Source organism: Jaculus jaculus, chromosome 8, assembly GCF_020740685.1.
Source record: "Jaculus jaculus isolate mJacJac1 chromosome 8, mJacJac1.mat.Y.cur, whole genome shotgun sequence".
NCBI lineage: Eukaryota > Metazoa > Chordata > Mammalia > Rodentia > Dipodidae > Jaculus > Jaculus jaculus.
Genome location: NC_059109.1, coordinates 103,385,323 through 103,406,685, shown reverse-complemented (window position 1 = coordinate 103,406,685; position 21,363 = coordinate 103,385,323). Strand labels below are relative to the sequence as shown.

Sequence of the window (21,363 nt, the reverse complement as noted above, 5' to 3'; positions counted from 1 at the left end):
TTTACAAATCATTTTATTTATTAGCTACAGAGGGAGAGAGAGAGAATGGGCATGCCAGGGCCTCTAGCCACTGCAAACGAACTCCAGACGCATGTGCCATGATGTGCATCTGGCTAACATGGGACCTGGAGAATTGAACTTGGGTCCTTAGGATTCGCAGACAAGTGTCTTAACCACTAAGCCATCTCTCCAGCCCCAAATAAACTTATTTTTAATACCCAGGGGAAATGTGAAGGAGTTGAACAACAATGCTAACATAGATTCATTTAACTATTCCTGAAAACATCACTATTAGAAGATGTATCCAGATTCAATAAACATCAAAAACTCAATATACTAACTCTGGCAAGACCATTATAAAACTACATTTAAAAGAGAGAGAAGGGGGTTGGAGAGATGGCAGGCTCTTGCCTGCAAAGCTTAAGGACCCATGTTCAACTTTTCAGATCCCACATAAGCCAGATGCAAAGGTGAGGCAAGTGCAAGATCGCACATGCCCACTAGATGGTGCAAGCATCTGAAGTTTGATTTCAATGGCTGAGGCCCTGGTGCACCAATTCTTTCTCTCTCTCTCTCTTGCTCACTCTAAAATAAAAACAATAAAATTTTTTTAAAAGGAGCCGGGTGTGGTGGTGCATGCCTTTAATCCCAGCACTCGGGAGGCAGAGTTAGGAGGGCTGCCATGAGTTCAAGGCCACCCTGAGACTCCCTAGTGAATTCCAGGACAGCCTGGTTTAGGATGAGACTCTATCTAGGAGAAAAAAAAATTTTTTTAAAACAAAGGGGACTAGAAGATGGCTCAGCAGTTAAGTCTCTTGCCTGCAAAACCTAAGGGCCCAGGTTTGATTCTCCAGTACCCACCTAAACAGATGTACAGGTGGCACATGTGTCTGGAGTTCCATTAACAGTAGCTAGAGGCCCTGGCACACCCATTCTCTCCCTCTGTCCCTCTCTTTCTCAATAAATAAATAAATATTTTTTAAAAGAAGCTGGGTGTGATGGCACATGCCTTTAATCCCAGCACTCTGGAGGAAGAGATTGGAGGATCGCTATATTTTCAAGGCCACCCTGAGACTGCATACTGAATTCCAGGTCTGCCAGAGCTAGAGTGAGACCCCACCTCAAAAATGAGAAGGGGGCTGGAGAGATTGCTTAGTGGTTAAAGTGCTTTGCCTGCAAAGACTAACAACCTAGGTTCAATATCCTAGTACCTGCATAAAGCCAGATACAGAAAATGAAGCATGCATCTGGAATTTGTTTGCAGTGGTTGGAGGCCCTGGCACACCTGTTCTCTACCACTCTATCTCTTATCTCTCTCTGTTTGCCAATAAATAAATAAAATTAAAGAGAGAAGGCTAACCATTTATTGAATACATACATATGTTTGTTTACTTCAATTTTCTTTTTCTTTTGAGGTAGGATCTCGCTGTAGCCCAGGCTGACCTGGAATTCACTATGTACTCTCAGGCTGGTCTCAAACTCACAGCAATCCTCCTACCTTTGCCTCCGGAGAGCTGGGATTAAAGGCATGCACCACCATGCCCGGATTCTGTTTACTTCAATTTTAATAGTGCTTCACTTGGGTTTTTTTTTGTTTGTTTGTTTTTGTTTTTCAAGGCAGGGTCTCACGCTGGTCCAGGCTGACCTGGAATTAACTATGTAGTCTCAGGGTGGCCTTGAACTCTCAGCGATCTTCCTACCTCTACCTCCCGAGTGCTGAGATTAAAGGCGTGCGCCACCATGCCCAGCTAAACCTATCTTTTAAGATTAAAATACTAAAGACATTTAACATAGTTCTTCCATTTGTTAAAATATATTTAAACCACAGGAAGAAAGTCATCTAAATAACTTTTAAAAGCTAATTATTTTAAATGTGAAAAATAAGGTTCATAAAAAATTTACTACTGAGGTAGAAACTGTGTGAATATTTACTCTCTCCATTCTTGCTTGGGCCTCATTCTTCTTTTAGCTAACAACTATTGACATCCTATGAGGAGACAAAGATATAGAGATATACATTCTACATCTATACATTTCCTCCTTCTATTACCCCTTCCTTTCCTCTTTTGTATTGTTCTGATAAAACCTAGACATAGATCAAATAATTTGCTAATTATCATTAAGTGAAAATACAATGAAAAGAACCATATTTTCACCCAAAGTGTGTCTTATTTTTATTTATTTACGAGAGAGAGATTAAGCATGCCAGGTCTCTATCCATTGCAAACAAACTCCATACGCATGTGTCATCATGCACATCAGGCTTGCATGGGTTCTGAGGAGTTGATTGGGAGTTGAACCTGAGTCCTCAGGCTGTGCAGGCAAATGTGTTAACAGGTAAGCCATCTCTCCTGTCCCCAAAGTGAACCCATCTTTCATTCTTTAAAAGATTTAAACATATTTGGAACATCAACATGCTAAAGAAGACTTTAAAAAAACTTAGAACAGACCAAGAACATCAAGTTCTTCTTCATTTGTACCAAACCTCGCCATGCTCAATAGTCATGTTTATGAATACATTATAGCCTTCAAATGTTTCATAGTATCATAATTTGGAGAAAGAGCCTTTATTTACCAGACTAGAGCGTCAAGCATTTCTACCTTGAATATCATCAGTACTGGGATTAAACAATAGTGTTGACCAAACTCTAAGAGAGAAACTAAGTTACAGAAGCAGAAGTAAGAAACTAATGCTAGATGTAATCTCAAGACCATATTTAGATCTGATATTAAAGGATATTAGAATACAGAGCCATATCTGAAGCTTCCAACTATAAGCAAGAATCACTTAACTTTCCACATACTATAAATGCATAAGCTATGTCACTTCTGTCTTAACTTTAAAATAGATCCTTTCCTAAATTCTCAATGAGCTTTAAATTTTTAGATTGTTAGCCTTTTAACTAGGAGTTCAGGCTCAAATCTGGACTGTTATATATGACAGGCTATAAATCTTATTATTGGATGAGGATCCCAAGCCTCTGAATCAATTAAAGAATCAAAGTTTCTCACTATAAATGTTAAGCATACAGCTAAAAGAAGCTCTTCTATCATAAATAAAATTATTCATGCAAAAAAAGCAAAAAAATTTCATGCAAAATTATGGTTCTTTTTAAAACACCCATATGTTTCTCTCAGAAATTAGTTTTTGCATATTTTCAATTTGAGGAAGAATCTTTTCAGTTGAGAAGATTAAAGCAAACTTTATTACTGATTGAATGTAACTATACTCTGTAGGTTATACAGCTTGAAATTTTAATTTCAAAGGAGTCACATTCAGACCACATCATCAGAACCAAACACCTCATATGCAGCCAATCTAGTGCCTGGTCTCTGAGGGAAAGTGGCACGGAAGAAGGAAACCTGCCTGCATACTAATCTAGATACTTGGGTTTAACAGCAATAGCTTACACATCTCCCTGGAATTTACTGACTATTCTAACCTTCCACATTAATTACGGCTGGATAAAAAGATCACAGGCAAGCATCTGAAGGCACTGCTGCTCTAAGCTAAACAGCACTAATTAGACTATATCTATTTCAGCAATTTGTTAACAAAGTGCTACCAAAAATGGTTTTACCTGACGTTATCCTCTGGCTCTGGTTCACTGTCACTGTCTTCTGCTTTTCTCTTAATTCCTCCTAGTGGAGACGGGGAGCCATCCGACATAAAACTTGTATTAGGAGACACAGAAGGACTCTGCAGACAATTAGGGCATTAAAGAAAGATTTCATTATTCCTTTGCGTAAGAAGGTATAGCCAACTGCCACTACCTACCAAGTTTCACTGTGGAAATTTTTTTTTTTTTTAAAGCTATTCAATAGACATAGAAAACACATTTAGGAAGTACAGAGACTGATCTTACTCAATTCCAGCTCTCCCCTGAGAAAAGTAATAAGGTATCAAGCTTCCTAGGCTTAAATTCAAAAAGTTGTTTTAATTGTTAGGACAAAACCTTTTATTTCCCCCAAAAGAAAAACTAAAAAGACTTTAATCATGCTTATCTTTGGTAGTTTTCTCATGTTATGAATTTATAATCATTTTCCACTTATCAAAAGCATAGTTCTGAGGGAATGATGTATGTATATACTATATTCATATTATCTGTTAACACGTAATGTAGTATGTATATATATGTGTATGTATATAAATATAAATACATATATATATAACAGTCCATGCTTTTGTACAAATAGTAAGTGCTCAACCTAGTCAAACCACTTTTTAAAATTATTTATTTATTTCAGAGAAACAGAGTGCATGGGTGTGCCAGGGCCTCCTGCACTACAAACAAACTCCAGACACAGGTGCATCTTTGTGCATCTGGCTTTAGGTGGATGCTGGGGGAATCAAACTTAGGCTGGCAGGCTTTGCAAAGAAGAGTCTTTAACTTGCTTAGCCATTTTCTAGCCTAGTATTTTCCTTTATTAATATATTATTAGTATATTAGATTTTTCAATATAACTGAACTACCTTAAAATTGAGGGTTTACAATTCCCCAAGGTTTTAATTATACTGTAACAAAAACCATAACATGAAGGTAGTTCATAGTACAGACCAAGAAAAGTTAGTTATTAAAGCAATTATTATTAAAGAAGTTATACATAGATTAAACCCATCCTCCTTTCAAAGCTGTATGCCAATTTTATCTGAAATTATATATACTCAATACTGTCAAATGAAAAAGAAAACAACAAAAATTAATTCACGAAGGCAATATTGTATTCAGAAAATGAGAGAGGCATTTCGAGACAGAATAATCTAAGTCTGACATACCAAATACTTTTATTGAATGTATGGCCTTAGGCAATTTAAGGTATGTGAGCCTCAGTTTACACTGAGAATGATATTATTAGATAGTTCTTTCGACGTTATTGCAAGATTAAATGAAAACAATATATGTGAATGATTCCTAAGTAGCATGCCACCTGCTTAATATATAGTTAATCAATTAGTAAATTATTTTTAAATCTTTAATCTATCTGGCTGACATCATTATCAATTGTCTAAGTACACAGAAGTTGTATACTTTCCCAAATTGACTTCTCACTTATTTATAAGACCTAATCCCCATCTCCAGATAATACAAATAAAATGCTTTTAAGGAGAGCAAACTGTGTACCATTTAATGTTCTATCTCTGGTGCGTTGCCTCAACCAATTAGTATATCCTAAACCTACCAAGTTCAAACAAATTTATTCATATAAATTCTTTTTGAAAATGCTGTATTGGGCTTAGCGGTTAAGACACTTGTCGTGAAGCCTAAGGACCCATGTTTTACTCTCCAGATCCTGTGTAAGCCAGATGCACAAGGTAACCCAAGTGTGTGAGGTCATACATACGCACAAGGTTAGAGCATCTGGAGTTCCACTGCAATACTGGAAGCCCTGGTGAGTCAATTCTCTCCCCACCCCATAAATTAAAAAAAAAAAAATTTTTTTTGTTTATTTTTATTTATTTGAGAGCGAGAGAAAGAGGCAGATAAAGATAGAGAGAGCGAGAATGGGCACGCCAGGGCCTCCAGCCACTGCAAACAAACTCCAGATGCATGTGTCCCCTTGTGCATCTGGCTAACATGGGTCCTGGGGAATTGAGCCTCGAACCAGGGTCCTTAGGCTTCACAGGCAAGCGCTTAACCGCTAAGCCATCTCTCCAGCCACCAATTTTTTTTAAATTAAAATATTATGCTATCTTTGCACACCCTCCAAAACTCAGGGGCCATTATGAAAGAGGTGGTACAAAGAATGTAAGGGCCAAAGGATGGAGGAGAGTGCTTTGGAGTGGCCAGTGCACTCATGACATCACAGAGACAATTGTTACCCTGCACAAGACCTGTACAGTATTGAGCATATGAACATGTTATCAAAATGAAGTAGGGGGGAAAAAAGGACAGCAAAATAGAAGAGGGACTAATTAGAAAGAAGTAGCTATTCACTGGAAAAGAGATGGAAGAGAGGACAAAAGAATGTAAAGGGAGGGGACTATGATAAAAATACATTAACATATGAAAAAATGTCAAAAAGTTTAAAATGCTGTCTTTGCAATCAGACAAGTTATCTCAAGATGTACTCAGACATAAATAATCACACCGTAATTCAGGATGGATGAAAAAGGTTACATATATGAGGAAACAAATAGAAGCTACTTAAAGCATTAACAATGTTGATCCTCAACAGATAAGTACTGAAGACAAAAATAAAATAGCAAAATCCCATCATCTTAAAGACTCCCTTTAAATGAGCTAATAATCTGGCTTTATTTCTTTGGGTTCAGAATATTCAGAGGATAAAGGTCCCACTGTGTAAAGACTCTAATTCCACAATTCTATGTAAAATAATTAGGTCAAGAGGGGTTAAGATATGATTTAAAAAGCAACCTAATTATTGATCTCACTTAACATTCCTGCTCTCAAGGGTGATATATTGATTAAATATTCTAGCCCTATGGATCTAGTTCTGTGGAATCTGAATACAATATTGGAATCCTACTCAAGGCAATTACAGCTAACAAGTTTTAAACTTGTCTCTCAGAGATTAAGAAAAAAACACTCTATCATTACTATGGCATTTCAGAATAAAAGCCCCTCTGAGGTTATCTCTACAGGGGTACAGTCATAATCTTGAATAAGCACCACCAGCTTTTTATGTTCTACTTAGGAATCTCACCACAACCCTATTCCCTGGCCCACCCATCTGCCATCTCACTCATACTGGGCAAGGAAACAAATATCAAACAGAATGACAAGTACAAATAAACCAAAATATTACAGAGAAGTAAAATCTCTGTCTTAAAATTCCAAATCTAAGATCCTGAAACCTCTAGGTGTGGACTGATGTTAATATAATTTGAATTAGTCTTCTGATACAGCAAAACTTTTACATGTAGAGCTGCCATCTAAGAGGGGATCTAAATACCAACAGAAAACTAGTAGAGGAATGAAATTGAAATATATAAGCTTAACCAGTATCCTTGAATAAATTGTAACACAAGTGGACTACAATACGGAAATCTTGCAGAGTTCTCTTCTCTATTATTCTCAGTTCAATGTCTCTTCCCTCACCACTGCTTTACTGCACTATGGACTCCGAGCTCATAACCACTGCCAGTAACAGGAAGCTGGTAGACAGGATTGTCTAGCTGGGTGGATGGATTTTTTTTCCTACAGTTTGGATTGCAAAGCAAAGAGGAGACATCACATGGCAAATCCATTGGTTTGTGGTGTTTTTTTTTTTCATGTATATATGGTATGCAAGCTTGTATACCTATGAGCACACATGTATGTATAGGTACATGTTCATGTGTTTGTGTACAGCCATGTCAAGGCCATGTTGACCTCCAATGTCTTCTTCAATTGCTCTCCAACTTATTGGTCTTTTTGTTTCCCCCGTGCCCTCAAGGCAAGGCCTCACTTCTAACCCAGGCTGTCCTGGGACTCACAGAATCCTCCCAATGCTGGGACTAAAGGCATGCACCACCACATCCAGCTCTCTCACTAAACTGAGATTTCACCAATTTGGCTAGACACCCCTGCCCCAGCACTGGGATTACTAACATGCACAACAGCATTTATGTGGGTGTTGGGATTTTGCACTTAGATTGTCATGCCTGAGAGAAAGCACTTTTACAAACAAGATTCAATAGAGAGGGATACTCACTAGAATATCAATTCATGAGCTGAGGAGATGGTTAAATGGTTACAGGTGCTTGACTTCAAAGCCTACTGGCCAGACGTTCAATTCCCCAGTACCCAAGTAAAGCCAGATGCACTAAGTGGTGCATGCATCTGGAGTTTGTTTGCAGCAGCTCAAGGCTTTGGTACACCCATTCTCTCGTTTATTCATTCATTCATTCTTTCTCCCCCAGCTTGCAAATAAATAAATGAATAAATAAGTTTTTAAAAGAATACCACTGTGGGGCTAGAGAGATGGCTTAGTGGTTAAAGTGTTTGCCTGCAAAGCCAAAGTACCTCGGTTTGATTCCCCAGGACCCACGTAAGCCAAATGCACAAGGGGGCACATGCATCTGGAGTTTGTTTGCAGTAACTAGAGGCCCTGGTGTGCCCATTCTCTCTCTCCCCCTCTGTGCCTCTTTCTCTCACTCAAATAAATAAGTAAAAACAAAGTTTACAAAAAAGAATACCAATGGAAAAATGTTCAGAATGGATCCCTAGGAGGAAAGAAGAAATAAAGAAGCAAAATTCACTCTCCTCTCTTGCCTGACTCAGCTGTATAACATTTAGGTGTCCCAGTCATGCTTGCAGCACCATCCACCACTCAGTTTGTGAGTAAAGGAAAACAGCTGTGACCTATTTGCATTATAGCAATGCTGGAACCTCTAAGCTATCTATTCATATAGTCACATGTATTAACTATTCCACATACTTGTCTCTCAATTCATTAAGATATTTTTCTGGACAAAAAAAAGATTTAGTAAAAGTTGTAAGTACCTCAAGGCAAAATAAAATTGGGAAATAAACTACAAAACAAAACAATGAAGTGTTAAAGTGATGAAGTGACAAAATTCAGACATACAACTCTAATAGGAACCTGTTCACTCTTCAAAGCTACATAAAAGTAAGCCACTTACAGAGTTATTCTGCATCCTCATTTCATAGGCTGCTTGTCTTGGATTACGGGCTACTTGAGAACCTGGTGCATTTCTTGAGCCCAAGGCATGAGGGGTTAATATTCCACTAGGAGTAAAAGCTGGTTGGTCTCTCTAACAGAAATGGAAATAAATGTAGCAATTAAAATTAAATCACAACAGAAGTGAAAGGAAGAAACAAGGTCAAAGGACTCATGTCTTCATATTTTAAGCACTTAACTATTAAGTCACCTAGATTTTCATTAACATTACAAGGTTGTCTACACTTGGATTGAATGGGTTTTCCTGTAGCCAGGTCTGTAATACTTAATAATTCTGTCCTAAAAGCACATAACAAACTGTTCTGATATACAGAATCAATTTAAGTCTCATGGTAACCTGTTGTTGGTTTACAATTTTAGAAAACACTCAATACAACTTCAAGTGAGGAAAGTAATATCCACAATAACTTAAAAATTACATCTTTTAAGGTATGACAACTAGGATTAAAAACTTTTATTTACCCATAACCTTGCTAATTAATTACAGCCAATATAGCTACAACAGGCTGACTGACATGGCATATACTGACTAAAAGGAAATAATGTATAGGAGAAGTCATACATGCTCCTCTTAATCCAAGTTTTTTGAACCTACACACAATGAACAAAACAAACAAAAAAACCCTCAACATTTCTCCCTTCCAGTTTCCTGAATTGTTCAAAATCTCACAGAACATGATAAAAGGCAGTCCCTAAACTCCAAAGGTTTGAAAATCCAGTTGGGAAGAAAAGTAAAACAAGAATTATGTAAGTATTATTAAGTCCAGAAACAGTATCAAGACAGGCAAGCAGGAAGCAACAGAATTAAGAGAAAGGACTGTTCAACTTGAGGCGCTAGAAGCAAAAAATCATGTGAGGGCTTGTATACCAAGAAAGATAGGTGTGGCAGGAAGATGGGAATCCACTCAGGAGGTGCCAAATGAGGGCAATTATTCTAATCAGTGGGGATAGATGCAATTAGAAGACTACAAGGGATAAGTTGGATAGTTGGAGTTTTACTAGATCAAAGTGTGCTCTGAACACCAAACTAAAGTGAACTGAGTTCTGAAAGGATTAGGTGTCAGAGATGATTTTTTTAGAGTTAGGAAAACAAGTTTAGATTATCATGTTCTAGGAGGATTAACCTAACAAAGATGAGGAATAAAAGTGTAGTAACTTTCAGGAAGATGCAAAGAGTTGACTGTTTTTATTACCAAAAAAAACCACCTATTGTAAAAGAGCTGCAAACAATTCTAATAATCTAGTTCTATGTGCTTCCCATCTGCCCTCAAGTGTATCCCTTGACTCTGAAGTGGATGAAGGGCTTCCTTAAGAGTGGTTAACAGGTCAGGTATAGCGGTGACACACTACACCTGTAGTCCCTTTACCTGAAAGAATGAGTGAGGCAGTAGGATTGAGAAGTCAAGACCAGTCTCAGCTATAGATATACATACATTCTCTATCTCCAAATAACCAACCAACCAACCAAAGCAAAAAATTGATTCCCACGTTCCTTTCAAACTGTAAGGCAGCTGGTTGGATATTTATGTCTTTGACTATTACTGGATGAAGAATACAGTAGCAGTAATAAATATTTTCCTCAACAACTGTAAAGTTAAGCTACAGCCAATCCCATGTGCTTGAAAGTAACTCACCTTCATCCTCTTTCTTTTTTCTTTCTGTCGTCTTCTAAAACTGTCCTAAAAGTATAAAATCCACATATTCTGTCAAATAATTACACAAAAAAATGTCAGAGTTAAATATTATCAGGAATGACTTGGGAAACCACGTAAATTTTAAAGGAAGATCCCAACAATCTACATATATGTCTAAACTAGGCAATGGACTATATATTCAAAACACTGCTTATCAGAACATTAGATAAGAAAGACTAAATTTAGGTACAACTTAATTGTTTGTAAAATGCAAGAGCTATCATGAAGACCTTAGTCTTACCCTAAATGAAAGAAATTTGTCAATATGAAGATACAAGAAAACAATGATTCTTAAATTAATAAATTCAACAGCCATTTAAAATAATCTACAAGATAAAGACAACAGGTTTTATTAGAAGAGCCCACAGCAAATAAGTCCAGCATGAATGGCGCAACAGAAAAGAGAGAAGTTGGATTCTGTAAATACTAATCCCCACCCCAGCTTCTAAAAAGCCCATCAATGGAAAAAAAAATGAAATTCAGATTTAAGTGCTATTTACTCTGGGCCAATTTAATTAACAGGAAAGGGTCCAGTCCACACTGATTCTTCCTCTTCTTTCAATTTCAAAGGGCAGCCATGGTTTCAACTTGACAGGATTTTGGGTTATCTTGCCCCCCATTAACATTGGCCATTCCACAGCCACTAATGCCCATGCTCAACAGAGTGAAACAATAGCTAAGCTGGCTGCAGCTGTGGACTAAAACAGGAGCCAGCAATTCCTGTACTGGTGGTTATCTTGGGCCAGTGCACTTTTATCTCTTCTAAGCTAGTCCTAAACAGTCCTGCCAACTGCAATGTGACTTTTTTTGGTTTGAGGGCATGTGTGTGTATAGTATATGTATATGTGGTATATGCCCATTAGTGTGTACATGCCCATGTGTACACTTGTGGCGACCAGGCAAGGTATTAAATATCTCCCTCTATCACGCTTTCACCTTTATTTCCCTAAGACACTTTCTCACTGAACATACATCTTGCCAATTTTTAGACAGACTGGCTGACCAGCGAGCACCAGTGATCCTTGCGTCTTCTCTCCTCCCCCATGTACTAGGGCTACTGGCATGCAAGGCCATGCCCAGCTTTTTATGTGGATACTAGGGATCAAACTCTGGTCCTTGTGATTGTGCAGTAAGTGCTCTTACTTGCTGAGCTCCGTCCCCATGCCTGCAGTGTAATATTTAATGAGATCTGAAATTGGTGCTTTCTGCCAGGAGAAGGATTGAACATTGGATACTCAAGGATGTGACTCTAAAAGTTGAGCTAGGGAACCCAACTATTGTAAAACCTCTCATTGTATGGAAACTGCTGATTACTTTCTTCTTTGACTTCTTTTTGTACTGCTGGGGATCCAACCAAGATGTAAAGCAGCTGCTCTACAAACTCAGATACATCCCAAACCCTCACTGATTTCTTGAATGAAATTTTTGGCCCCACCCTCTTCAATGAAACATCCTTTACCTAGGCCATCAAGGATCTGTAGACTGTGAAACCTGTTGGTCCTTTTGATTATCTGAACATGAGTCTTTTTTCCTTGTTTTATACTCTTTCACTGGCTTCTAAGACACTATACTCACTGGCATCTTCCTCCTTCCCTCTTGAGACTTCCTGAATTTTGCTCTTTGTTGGTGTTCCTCTGGGCCCAACACTTGGACCTCTCCACTTCTTTATCAACACCTGCCTTCTGGGCTTTAAACACCATCTATATGATAATGACCCTCCAACAAAGGCATCTCCCCAGCCTCTACCTACTTAGTTCAAACTTAACATGTCTAAAATGGAATTCCCACTTCCACCTTTGACCCCCCCGCCCCAGTCTTTCTCAGGGGGAGGTTGCTCAGAACATTTTCCAGCTGCAAAGACAAAACATCTCAGAGGCATTCTTAAAAACTTTTCTCTCTGACACACACACCCTACATTTAACCCATTAGCCAATCCTACTGGCTCTTATTTTCAAAATATATTCAGTCCCTATCTGAATTCACTACATCTACCTCTGTTACCATACAGTTAATCAAAACAAGGCAGGTCAGGTCTTGTCAATTTTCTACTCGGAACTAAAAGTGCTTACAATACTCTGCAGGAGCACTACATCTGCCCTCCACCACCTTTCTGACCTTAATTTCACTACTCTCAGCTTTCCTCATGCTACATACTGTTCCCTGTCAATCTATGGCTCCTGCCCTGAGTCTTGACACTGCTAGACTTTGGGTCTGAGTGTGTACTTCAAATATCTGCATGACACACTTCACATGCTTCAAGTCTTTGTTCAAAGTCATCTTCTAGCAAAGCCTTTTCTGGTCGTCTCTTCTAGAACCTTCCCAGACATTTCCTCATCTGCTTTATCTTCACTGCACATTACGTAGTTTAGCTGGCTACTGTGCTTATCATCTTTCTGACCCAGGAGAATATATGCTCCATGAGGGCAGAAATTCTTATTTGTTGCTATATCACTGGCACTTAAAACTGGCAGAGCGCATAAGATAAAAGGCAAAAAAAAAAAACCCTCAAAAAATAAATGACATCTCTTCTTTTTGCCTAATATATCACTGATGCATCTCTGATCATCCATTCTGCTATCTACTGATCTACTCTAAGGGTTGACAGTCATACATAAGCAGAACAACATACTATTGGTATAGACCTTTAAGAACTTTAATCTTCTTATTAGCTATAAACTCTTTTGGAAATCTGTCAAAAAAATTAGATATACTTCCCATAAAAGTACATAGACTCAGAAGCTTTCATAAGTGAATCTCTGAGGCTTCTCCTGTTTCCTAGCTATGTGAAAGGATATTATATTGACTTCTGGAACACCAAAGCTTTAATCACAGCTTTAAAATGCCCTCTATACTAGTTCAGCTGAAAATCACAGTAATTAAATTTGAAACATGCAGTAAAGATGAAAACCCATACTTGCCCACTCTAATGTCAATCAATATTTTATGGTAGAGAACTCTGCTAAAGCCACATCCAAGGACTGAAAGTTTTATACCAAGAAGTAGCATAGTATGATTAGTTGACATAAATGACAGTAAAGTGAAACCACTATTATTGTTGAACACCAGTCCAAAAAAATAGCATCTTTGGGGCTGGAAATATGGCTTAATGGTTAAGGTGCTTGCCTGTGAAGCCTCAGGACCCAGGTTCAATTCTCCAGTACCCATGTAAGCCAGATGTACAAGGTGGCGCATGTATCTGGAGTTTGTTTACAATGGCTGAAGGCCCTGGCACTCCAATTCTCTCCATCCCTCTCTCAATAAATAAAATAAATAACTCAGATTATAATATATACATATAGTATTTTTGGTAGATATTTATAACCCTACTAGCTAGTTCTGTAATTTGAATTTCATGTGCAAAAACTGATGCCATCACAAAGATGACTATCAAGTACTAAAGGCTTTTGGAAAGAAGGCTTAGCCAACACACAATATTACATAAAAGATATCCAAAGTCCTAAAAGCAGAGTTTTACACAAAGCTGAAGAAAACAGAAGCAATAAAACGATTATTATTTTGCTACTTGTTCAAAATAGCCACATATTTTTTGTGGGTTTTTTTTTTGAGGTTTAGCCCAGGCTAACCTAGAACTCAACTCTGTAGCCCCAGGATGGCTTCAAACTCAGGGTGATCCTATTATCTTAGCCTCTAGAGTGCTGGGACTAAAGGTGTGCACTACCACACTTGGCCATAGACATTGACTTTTTATAAAACCAGCTTATGAAAACTTCCTTCACTGTAAAAAAATTACCATTTGCTCATCTTGCCCAATGCTGGCCTCCCTTCCCACCCCCCACAATCACCCTTTAACTACTCTGTCTTCAGGCTGCCCTTCCACTCTCACCAGCTTTAAGGGTCCTCCCAATCGTGGCCAACAGGTAGGTGGCACAACCACTACATTCTAACCAGTTGCTTCACTCCTCTTTAGGAGTCTTTCACCTTTCTAGAATTGATTTCTTTCTTCCTAACAGTCCATGCTTCCCAAGACTTTTGTGGGGTACACTTCTACAAGCTCCCATGGGATTTCAAGTTCAAATAAGATTCTGAAAACCACTTTTTCAAGATTCTTTTCTGCACAGGTATCCTGCAACTCCTTAAACTCAACATCTCCAAAATGAAATTCAATTTGTACTTGGTCCCCACCCATTCTCTACCTCCAGTGCTTGCTACCTCAGTGAGTAGCACCAGCAAACCTTAAACTGCCCAAGCCAGCAACCTGAACTTCCTGAGAACATTCCCCTTCATATTTAATCAACTTCCAGGGGCTTTGTTGTTTTCATTCCTTCCTTTGTGTTTCAATTTCTTACTTGAGATATTGCCCTCCGCAAAGCCTACATTCTTCCAACCTTCTGCCCTGTATAATGCAATCCAACTCAGACCCCGAATCAGACTCCTAGAATATGAGCTCCTAAGCCATCCTGAGCATATGTAGTCCTTATAAAAATAGCAGACACTAGCTCAATGCAAGCTTAGTCATGTAACCTTCATTTTATGTCCTCTTGATAAAATTTTTGGATTTACACCCTAAGTAAGATCACATAAAAAGAGAAAACTTAACAGTGCAACTCAAACAGTGAACAATACATAGTTCCACACAGCAAGCATCACAGCCTTCAAGTAATAATCAAAGCACTGACGCTCAGGATTACATCAGTGACAATACACTACAATATTATAATACACTCAAAAAATTAAAAAGTACATCACAGGATCATCACAGCCTATGAGAGACAGGAGCAATTGTAGCTACTGCAATAGAAACACTTTACCTCATCTTCCTTTCTCTTTTTAAAAATGCTATCCTCAACTTCACCAACTGCTAACATGATCATCTGTACTCTTTGCAGATTGACATAACCACTTTCTGTAAGGTAACCCTGTAAGTGATAAAATACATGTAAAATAATCTTCTTAGAAAACCAAACACTTCTATTTTGATACTCTATATTCAAGAGTGAACTTACCCCAGTTTTGTGTACCACGTTTTTGTATATGTTAACCAAACGATCAATTGCACCTTCCCTGCCACCAGGAGACAAACATTATGCATTAGGACCAGTGGGCTCTGTAAAGTCAAGAAGGTTGAAACAGTCACTGGAAACCTACAAATATGCATACCTAATCTCTAATGACGGCAAGTGGGGAAGGAAGTCATTTCCCACAAAGAAGCACATGAACACCCAGTCATCAATGCTCCTCTCCACATCAAATGGGAATGGTAGACTGGCCATGGTAAGTTCTCTTTCCAGATACTACAACCAAAAGAGAATTATGTTATCAAAATAATCAAAAAGTGCCTTGACTTAGGAGTGCCAGCTTCCATGGCCACTGACACGTACCTCTCGAAGGACATTCAGCCGAAGGAAGATAAACTCTCCTTCTGCACAGGGAAGATTATCTGCAAGTTCATCATGCTGCAAGAAAAGGAGTATAGATCAAATAAGTTCAAGCTAAAACCTGCAGTTTTTTCCAGCTAAGCAATTTTTAAGGCTTCTTCTAAACCAGACCCATTTTATAAGATCTAAAACCTAAAAAAGCTTACAAACCCTTTTAAAAATAAAAATTGGGGCTGGTGGGATGGTTTAGTGGTTAGCAAACCTTCCTGCAAAACCAAAGAACAAAGGGTTGCATCTGGAATTCATTTGCAGTGGCTGAAGGCCATACCATCATGGCCATTCTCTAACTGCCTCTTTCTCTCTCTCCCTATCTCCATTAAAAAAAAAAAGAAGAAGAAGGGCCTGGTGGCACACGCCTTTAATTCCAGCACTTGGAAGGCTGAGGCAGATCAATGGGAGTTTGAGGACCCCCTGAAACTACATAATGAATTTCGAGTTGGCCTGGGCTAGAGTGAGACCCTACCTAGAAAACCTCTGCCCCCCCCCAAAAAAAGTTCATAAATCCGATCACATTTAGGCCAAACAGCAGCAATTATTTTTTGTAAAGGGCCAGATTGCAAATATTTTAGTCTTTAAGGAATATAGTCTCTATTGCATATTCTTTCATTTCATTATGTTTTTGTAACCTTTAAAAAATGTTAAAAACACTCATCTCATGGGTCATATCTGAAAGGACAGTTGTCTGCCAACCTGTCATCTACATGCTACTAATATTAACATTTTGATGCACACGCCTGTGGGCCTTTCTTTTTGAACAAATATGCACAAATACATGCACACTTTGTTACCTATTTGCAGTTAGATTATTTATTACACTTATGTGACTTTCACTTTTTTGCCCTTCACCATATTCTTAAAACTGAAATTAATGTAGTAATAACAACTTCAAAATATGGAAATAATTTTAAAGTTATCAAAAAGTTTATCATTTTTGATTTCTCGTTCCTCACAGTAAATATGTGAAATGACCTCTATAAGCAACACATTCAATGGGCATCACTATCTATGACCCTTCACCTTCAGTAAACAGATACTTTGTTACAAACAGTAAGAAGTAAAAGGAATGAGGATAGCAGGGCATGGTGGTGCATGTCTTTAATCCCAGCACTTGGAAGGCAGAGGTAGGAGGATCGCCATGAGTTCGAGGCCACCTTGAGATTACATAGTAAATTCCAGCTCAGCCTGGGTCAGAGTGAGAACCTACCTCAAAAAAAAACTAACAAAGAATGAGGATGTGTAAGCTTTTGAATACAGGTCTACTTACAAACAAGTGTTTTAAATGCTACATTTCTGAGAGAAATAATGTTTTAAATTGGGCAGCCTGAATATACTTAATGTGTGTTAACCTCAGCATTTACATGGTTAAAATGGTATACTCTGTGTTATGCCTATTTTCCCATTACAGAGTCTACTCCACTGCTGAAATGAGTAACTACCATTTCAAAGTTCTTACCTTTCCCCTTTTTTCTCTTGGCAAACCTTCACAATCCTTGACCTCATGTCCAAACTGATTACAAAGACCACATGGTTTGGGTTTGTTTGGTTTGAACTCTTCTCTAATAATGGTAAAATTAGGTTCATGTGTAGCAAGACCAAGCATAATGAGATCAGCTATCAGTCAAGGAAAAAAAAAAAATAAAACAAGGAACAATAATGAGAGATTCTTTACCATAATCAAAGTGCTACCAGATACCAACACAAGAAATACACCCAATGAGCATATGACAAAAGCTGCAAAACTGTAAGGCCTTCCTAGCAGTTCTCAGGCAACAAGAAGCCATCCAAAGATGTAGGCCACTAACAGACTAATACTCAGAATTTAAAATATGTGAGAAATCTCTCATTATAAAGGTAAATACAGACCCAGAGAGATGGCTTAGAGGTTAAAGCACTTGCCTGTAAACCTAAAGCACCCAGGTTCAATTCTCCAGGACCCAAGTAAGCCAGATGCACAAGGGGACATATCCATCTAGAGTTCGTTTGCAGCAGCTAGAGGCCCTGGTGCACTGATTCTCTCTCTCTCTCCTTATTCCTTTCTCTCACTCAAATATATAAATTTTAAAAAAAAAGGTAAGTGAGGACTGGAATGATGGTTTAGTGGTTAAGGTGCTTGCCTACAAAGCCAAAGGACTCAGGTCCGATTCCCTAGGACACACATAAGCTAGATGCACAAGGGGCGCGTGTGTCTGGAGTTCATTTGCAGTGGTTAGAGGCCCTGGTATGACCATTCTCTCCCTCTCTCTCTCTCAAATAAAAATAAATAAAAGATAAGTGGGGCTAGAGAGATGGCATAGTGGTTAAGGTGTTTGCCTGCAAAGACTAAGGACCCATGTTAGAGTCTCCAGGTCTCACATGAGCCAGATACACAAAGTGATGCAAGTGTGCAAGGTCACACATGTGCACAAGGTGGTACACGCATCTGGAGTTTGAATTCAGTGGCTGGAGCCACTAGCCAACTAGCATGCCAAATCTGTACACCCCCCACAGAAAAAGGCCATGCTGTTAGCCTTGCCAAAAAAAAAAAAAAAAAAAAGATAAGTGTAACTGTAACAAAAGTTTGAAAAAAACTGACTGGCAATCACTGTACACAGTTTAAGTAGCACATTAATAGTAGCTCCTTCAAAACTTAAAATAAGCAAAGCATTTTAGAATTCCCAGGCACCTTTGAAAAATCCATTACTACAAACATGCTGTGATTTAGTCCAAACAAAGTAAATTCTAAAGAAGCTTACCATCAGCTCCACATAAACAATGGTGAGTATTTGGGTCATGGTTAGGCTGGGCTAAAAAAAAAAAAAAGACAAATATACATTATATCAATATATTGTACACTACAGGAAGATAGAAACTTACCCCACATAATCTAGTCAACAGTCTTTGATTTTTAAAAAATATTTATCTACTTAGGTGAATGGGCATGCCAAGGCCTCCTGCTGCTACAAATGATCTCCTGATGCATGCACCACTTTGTGCATCTGGCTTTACATAGGTACTAGGGAAATGAAATCAGGCTGTTAGGCTTTTCAAGCAAGAGCCTTTGACTACTGAGCCGTTTCTCCAGCCTAAGTCCATGGTCTTTTTACAAGCAGTACCAGTGATCAAAACCAGGCATCAAATGTGCTAGGCAAGTGCTTTGCCTCTAAGCCATATCCCCAGCCTTAGTTACCTTTTTTAATAGAACAATAATCAAATATTTTTGAGTTTTACCTCTTTGTCTTCTAATGTAATCCATGATTTTGTGTTCTCCTTCACCAGGAGCACTAGCATCAGATAAAATAACCTATTTTTTTAAAAAAAGAAGTTTTTAACACTTAGCTCATCTCTAGTTTCTACTAGTACAAAAATGAATTGACTACCTTAAGAAAAACTGAGATAATACTAATATAGTATTGCTAGTTGGAAATTTCCCTGAATAAGTTCTGTGTATGTTAAACATCTAAACTACTTCACTGATTAACTTACTACATGGCATGAAAAGTATAAATGTCTAGAGTCAGATGGCCATTAGTACTGATCACTGCACAAGTTCCCACTATTTACTATGAAGGACACTGAAAGTCCCAAGAACAATCAATACAAGACACCATTTCAATATAGTGTACTACATCTAATTAAAGGGAAATATAGTTATGAAACTAAAATTATAGAAAAGTTCACTGAAGTTTTACCTAAATCTTTGAGAAAGTCATTTTTAAACACAGCTCCACATCTTTAATCTACTATATTTTGATACAGAATAACAGAACTTTCCAGTTAAAAACCATATTGTTATATATATTTTTAAAAATTATGAGTCCCATTTTATGGCTTCATAGTTATGGTAAGAGATCAAAATTGGCATTGAGAGAAAATTCAGCTATCTAAAACCTGACCATGTAACACATCCCATTTCCAATAACCTTGGAAGCTTTTCTTTTTCTCTGACAGTCAACTAGTATTTTATGGGGGGAAAAAAGATAAATAATATCAGCTATATCAAAGTACAGCCTCAAATGATCACTCTAATCTTTCTGAAGTACCAAAATGTGAAACTTACTGTCAAATTTTTCCACCCAGGGTCATTATTTAAACGATCAGCTATGTAATAGCGAAGGCATTTAGCAAGATTGTCCATGAACTCAGTTCCCTAAAATGATAGAAAGAAATAAATTAACCTATTATTTAAGAGTTAGCAATAGCTAGCAAAGCCTGAGACTACTTACTGGTGTAATACAATTGCTGTCAAATCTTTCTTTTATTTCTTCTGGAGGAAGAAAGCCACCTAGACAAAAGAGGCAATGTTTTGTTTTCTCCATTCAAAAGTAAGATAAATTAATCAACAAAAATTCAAATGCAAAAGAATGTTTTCACATAAGGAAAAAGGTTTCTTTCACCTGTCAAATTTAGATAAAATGTTAGCAAAGCTGTTAAGCAATATATGGTATATACAAAAGATACTATACCATAACAGAGAAACATTAAAATCATGAAGCTCTTCCTCTATAACAGGAGAGTGTGCTCACTGGGTAAAGGTTCTAATTTTGACAATAGTTCTTAAGAATTTTTTTAAAATACATTCTGTCATAAATACAAACAGGTTATATAAGTCTCAAGTGCAAGCTTTGTTGAAAAGATATACTTGCCCACTTCCAACAAATTAAAATGATGTATTAAAATTTATCCTAATTGTAAATTCTTTTTTCCAACTGCAAAATGCAATTACCTCACTCCAGAAGCTGTATTCTTCCTGGCAGCAGACACTAAACAAATCATTCTGCTGAAAACAACCATACCTCACCCTGCACACACTGGCTAGGAGAGGACTGGTCCAGATCACATCAGCACTTCCCTCCCACATTCCTCCTCTGAGATTTAGCTCTAACAACTGAGGTACCCACCATGATTTTCAAAGCACTAGGAAAGTGCAGGGGAAAAGGAAAAATCCAACTTCGAAATACACATTCTTTACCTTTTGCAAGTATTTCTTCCCTGACTCGTTGCTTCTCAACTGCTGCTTCCATCCCTTCTTTAGATGCTCTGAACCTCCTTGAACGCTGCTGGTTCATTTTGGCGCGAGGTGCCTGAATATGCAGATTTCTTATTTACAAGCTATCAAACATCTCCCAAGTAAATCTGTATATTATTTTAAATCAATCCAATCTTATAAAAGTAATACACTGAAATGGAAGAAAGGTAAGTAGTATGTCTAATAGCTCTTTCATGTCAGTAGATCCTAAGAACATAAATCTGGATCAAGAACCTAAAATTTGAACTTAGGTGAATGAGTGATGTGATAAATGAAATCTATAAAGCCATAGTAGTTCATACTGCAAAGGTCTACAACCAAATGTCATTCCTGTATCAAGGTGTTTCAGACTCCCAAGGACAGCTCACTTTACTCTATGACCCAGGCAGCATGCAAGGAATAGATGTTACAGAACCGGACTCACGAAAGCCTTCCCTATGTCTGTGACTACATAGAATAACCAAGGTCAGAGAAACCCTCCATATGTCTGTGACTAAACAGAGGAACCAGGGTCAAGGAAACCTTTCCTACATTTGTTGAGTGCATGGAAGGACAGCCAAGGTCAGAAAGACCAAGCCTATGTCCATGACTACACAGAAGTAGTCTATAGATCAGCTGTTCC

The 21,363-nt window shown here is 37.9% G+C and overlaps 1 protein-coding gene across 3 annotated transcripts in view; it reads right to left on the bottom strand.

Moving 5' to 3' along the window:
* Positions 1-21,363, bottom strand: part of Xrn2 (5'-3' exoribonuclease 2) — a 78,395-nt gene that overhangs the window by 40,801 nt on the left and 16,231 nt on the right. The window contains exons 4-16 of one of the 3 annotated variants that reach the window (XM_004668740.2): positions 20,685-20,796; positions 19,939-19,997; positions 19,773-19,862; positions 18,944-19,016; positions 18,469-18,519; positions 17,190-17,347; positions 15,680-15,754; positions 15,459-15,592; positions 15,305-15,362; positions 15,110-15,217; positions 10,281-10,325; positions 8,588-8,719; positions 3,582-3,700 (exon numbers count right to left, since the gene is read on the bottom strand). In XM_004668740.2, coding sequence (XP_004668797.1) covers positions 3,582-3,700; positions 8,588-8,719; positions 10,281-10,325; positions 15,110-15,217; positions 15,305-15,362; positions 15,459-15,592; positions 15,680-15,754; positions 17,190-17,347; positions 18,469-18,519; positions 18,944-19,016; positions 19,773-19,862; positions 19,939-19,997; positions 20,685-20,796 — 1,214 coding nt within the window. Of the gene's footprint in view, positions 1-3,581; positions 3,701-8,587; positions 8,720-10,280; positions 10,326-15,109; positions 15,218-15,304; positions 15,363-15,458; positions 15,593-15,679; positions 15,755-17,189; positions 17,348-18,468; positions 18,520-18,943; positions 19,017-19,772; positions 19,863-19,938; positions 19,998-20,684; positions 20,797-21,363 lie in introns of those variants that run through there. The other 2 variants (XM_045156923.1, XM_045156925.1) reach the window with 2 other exon arrangements.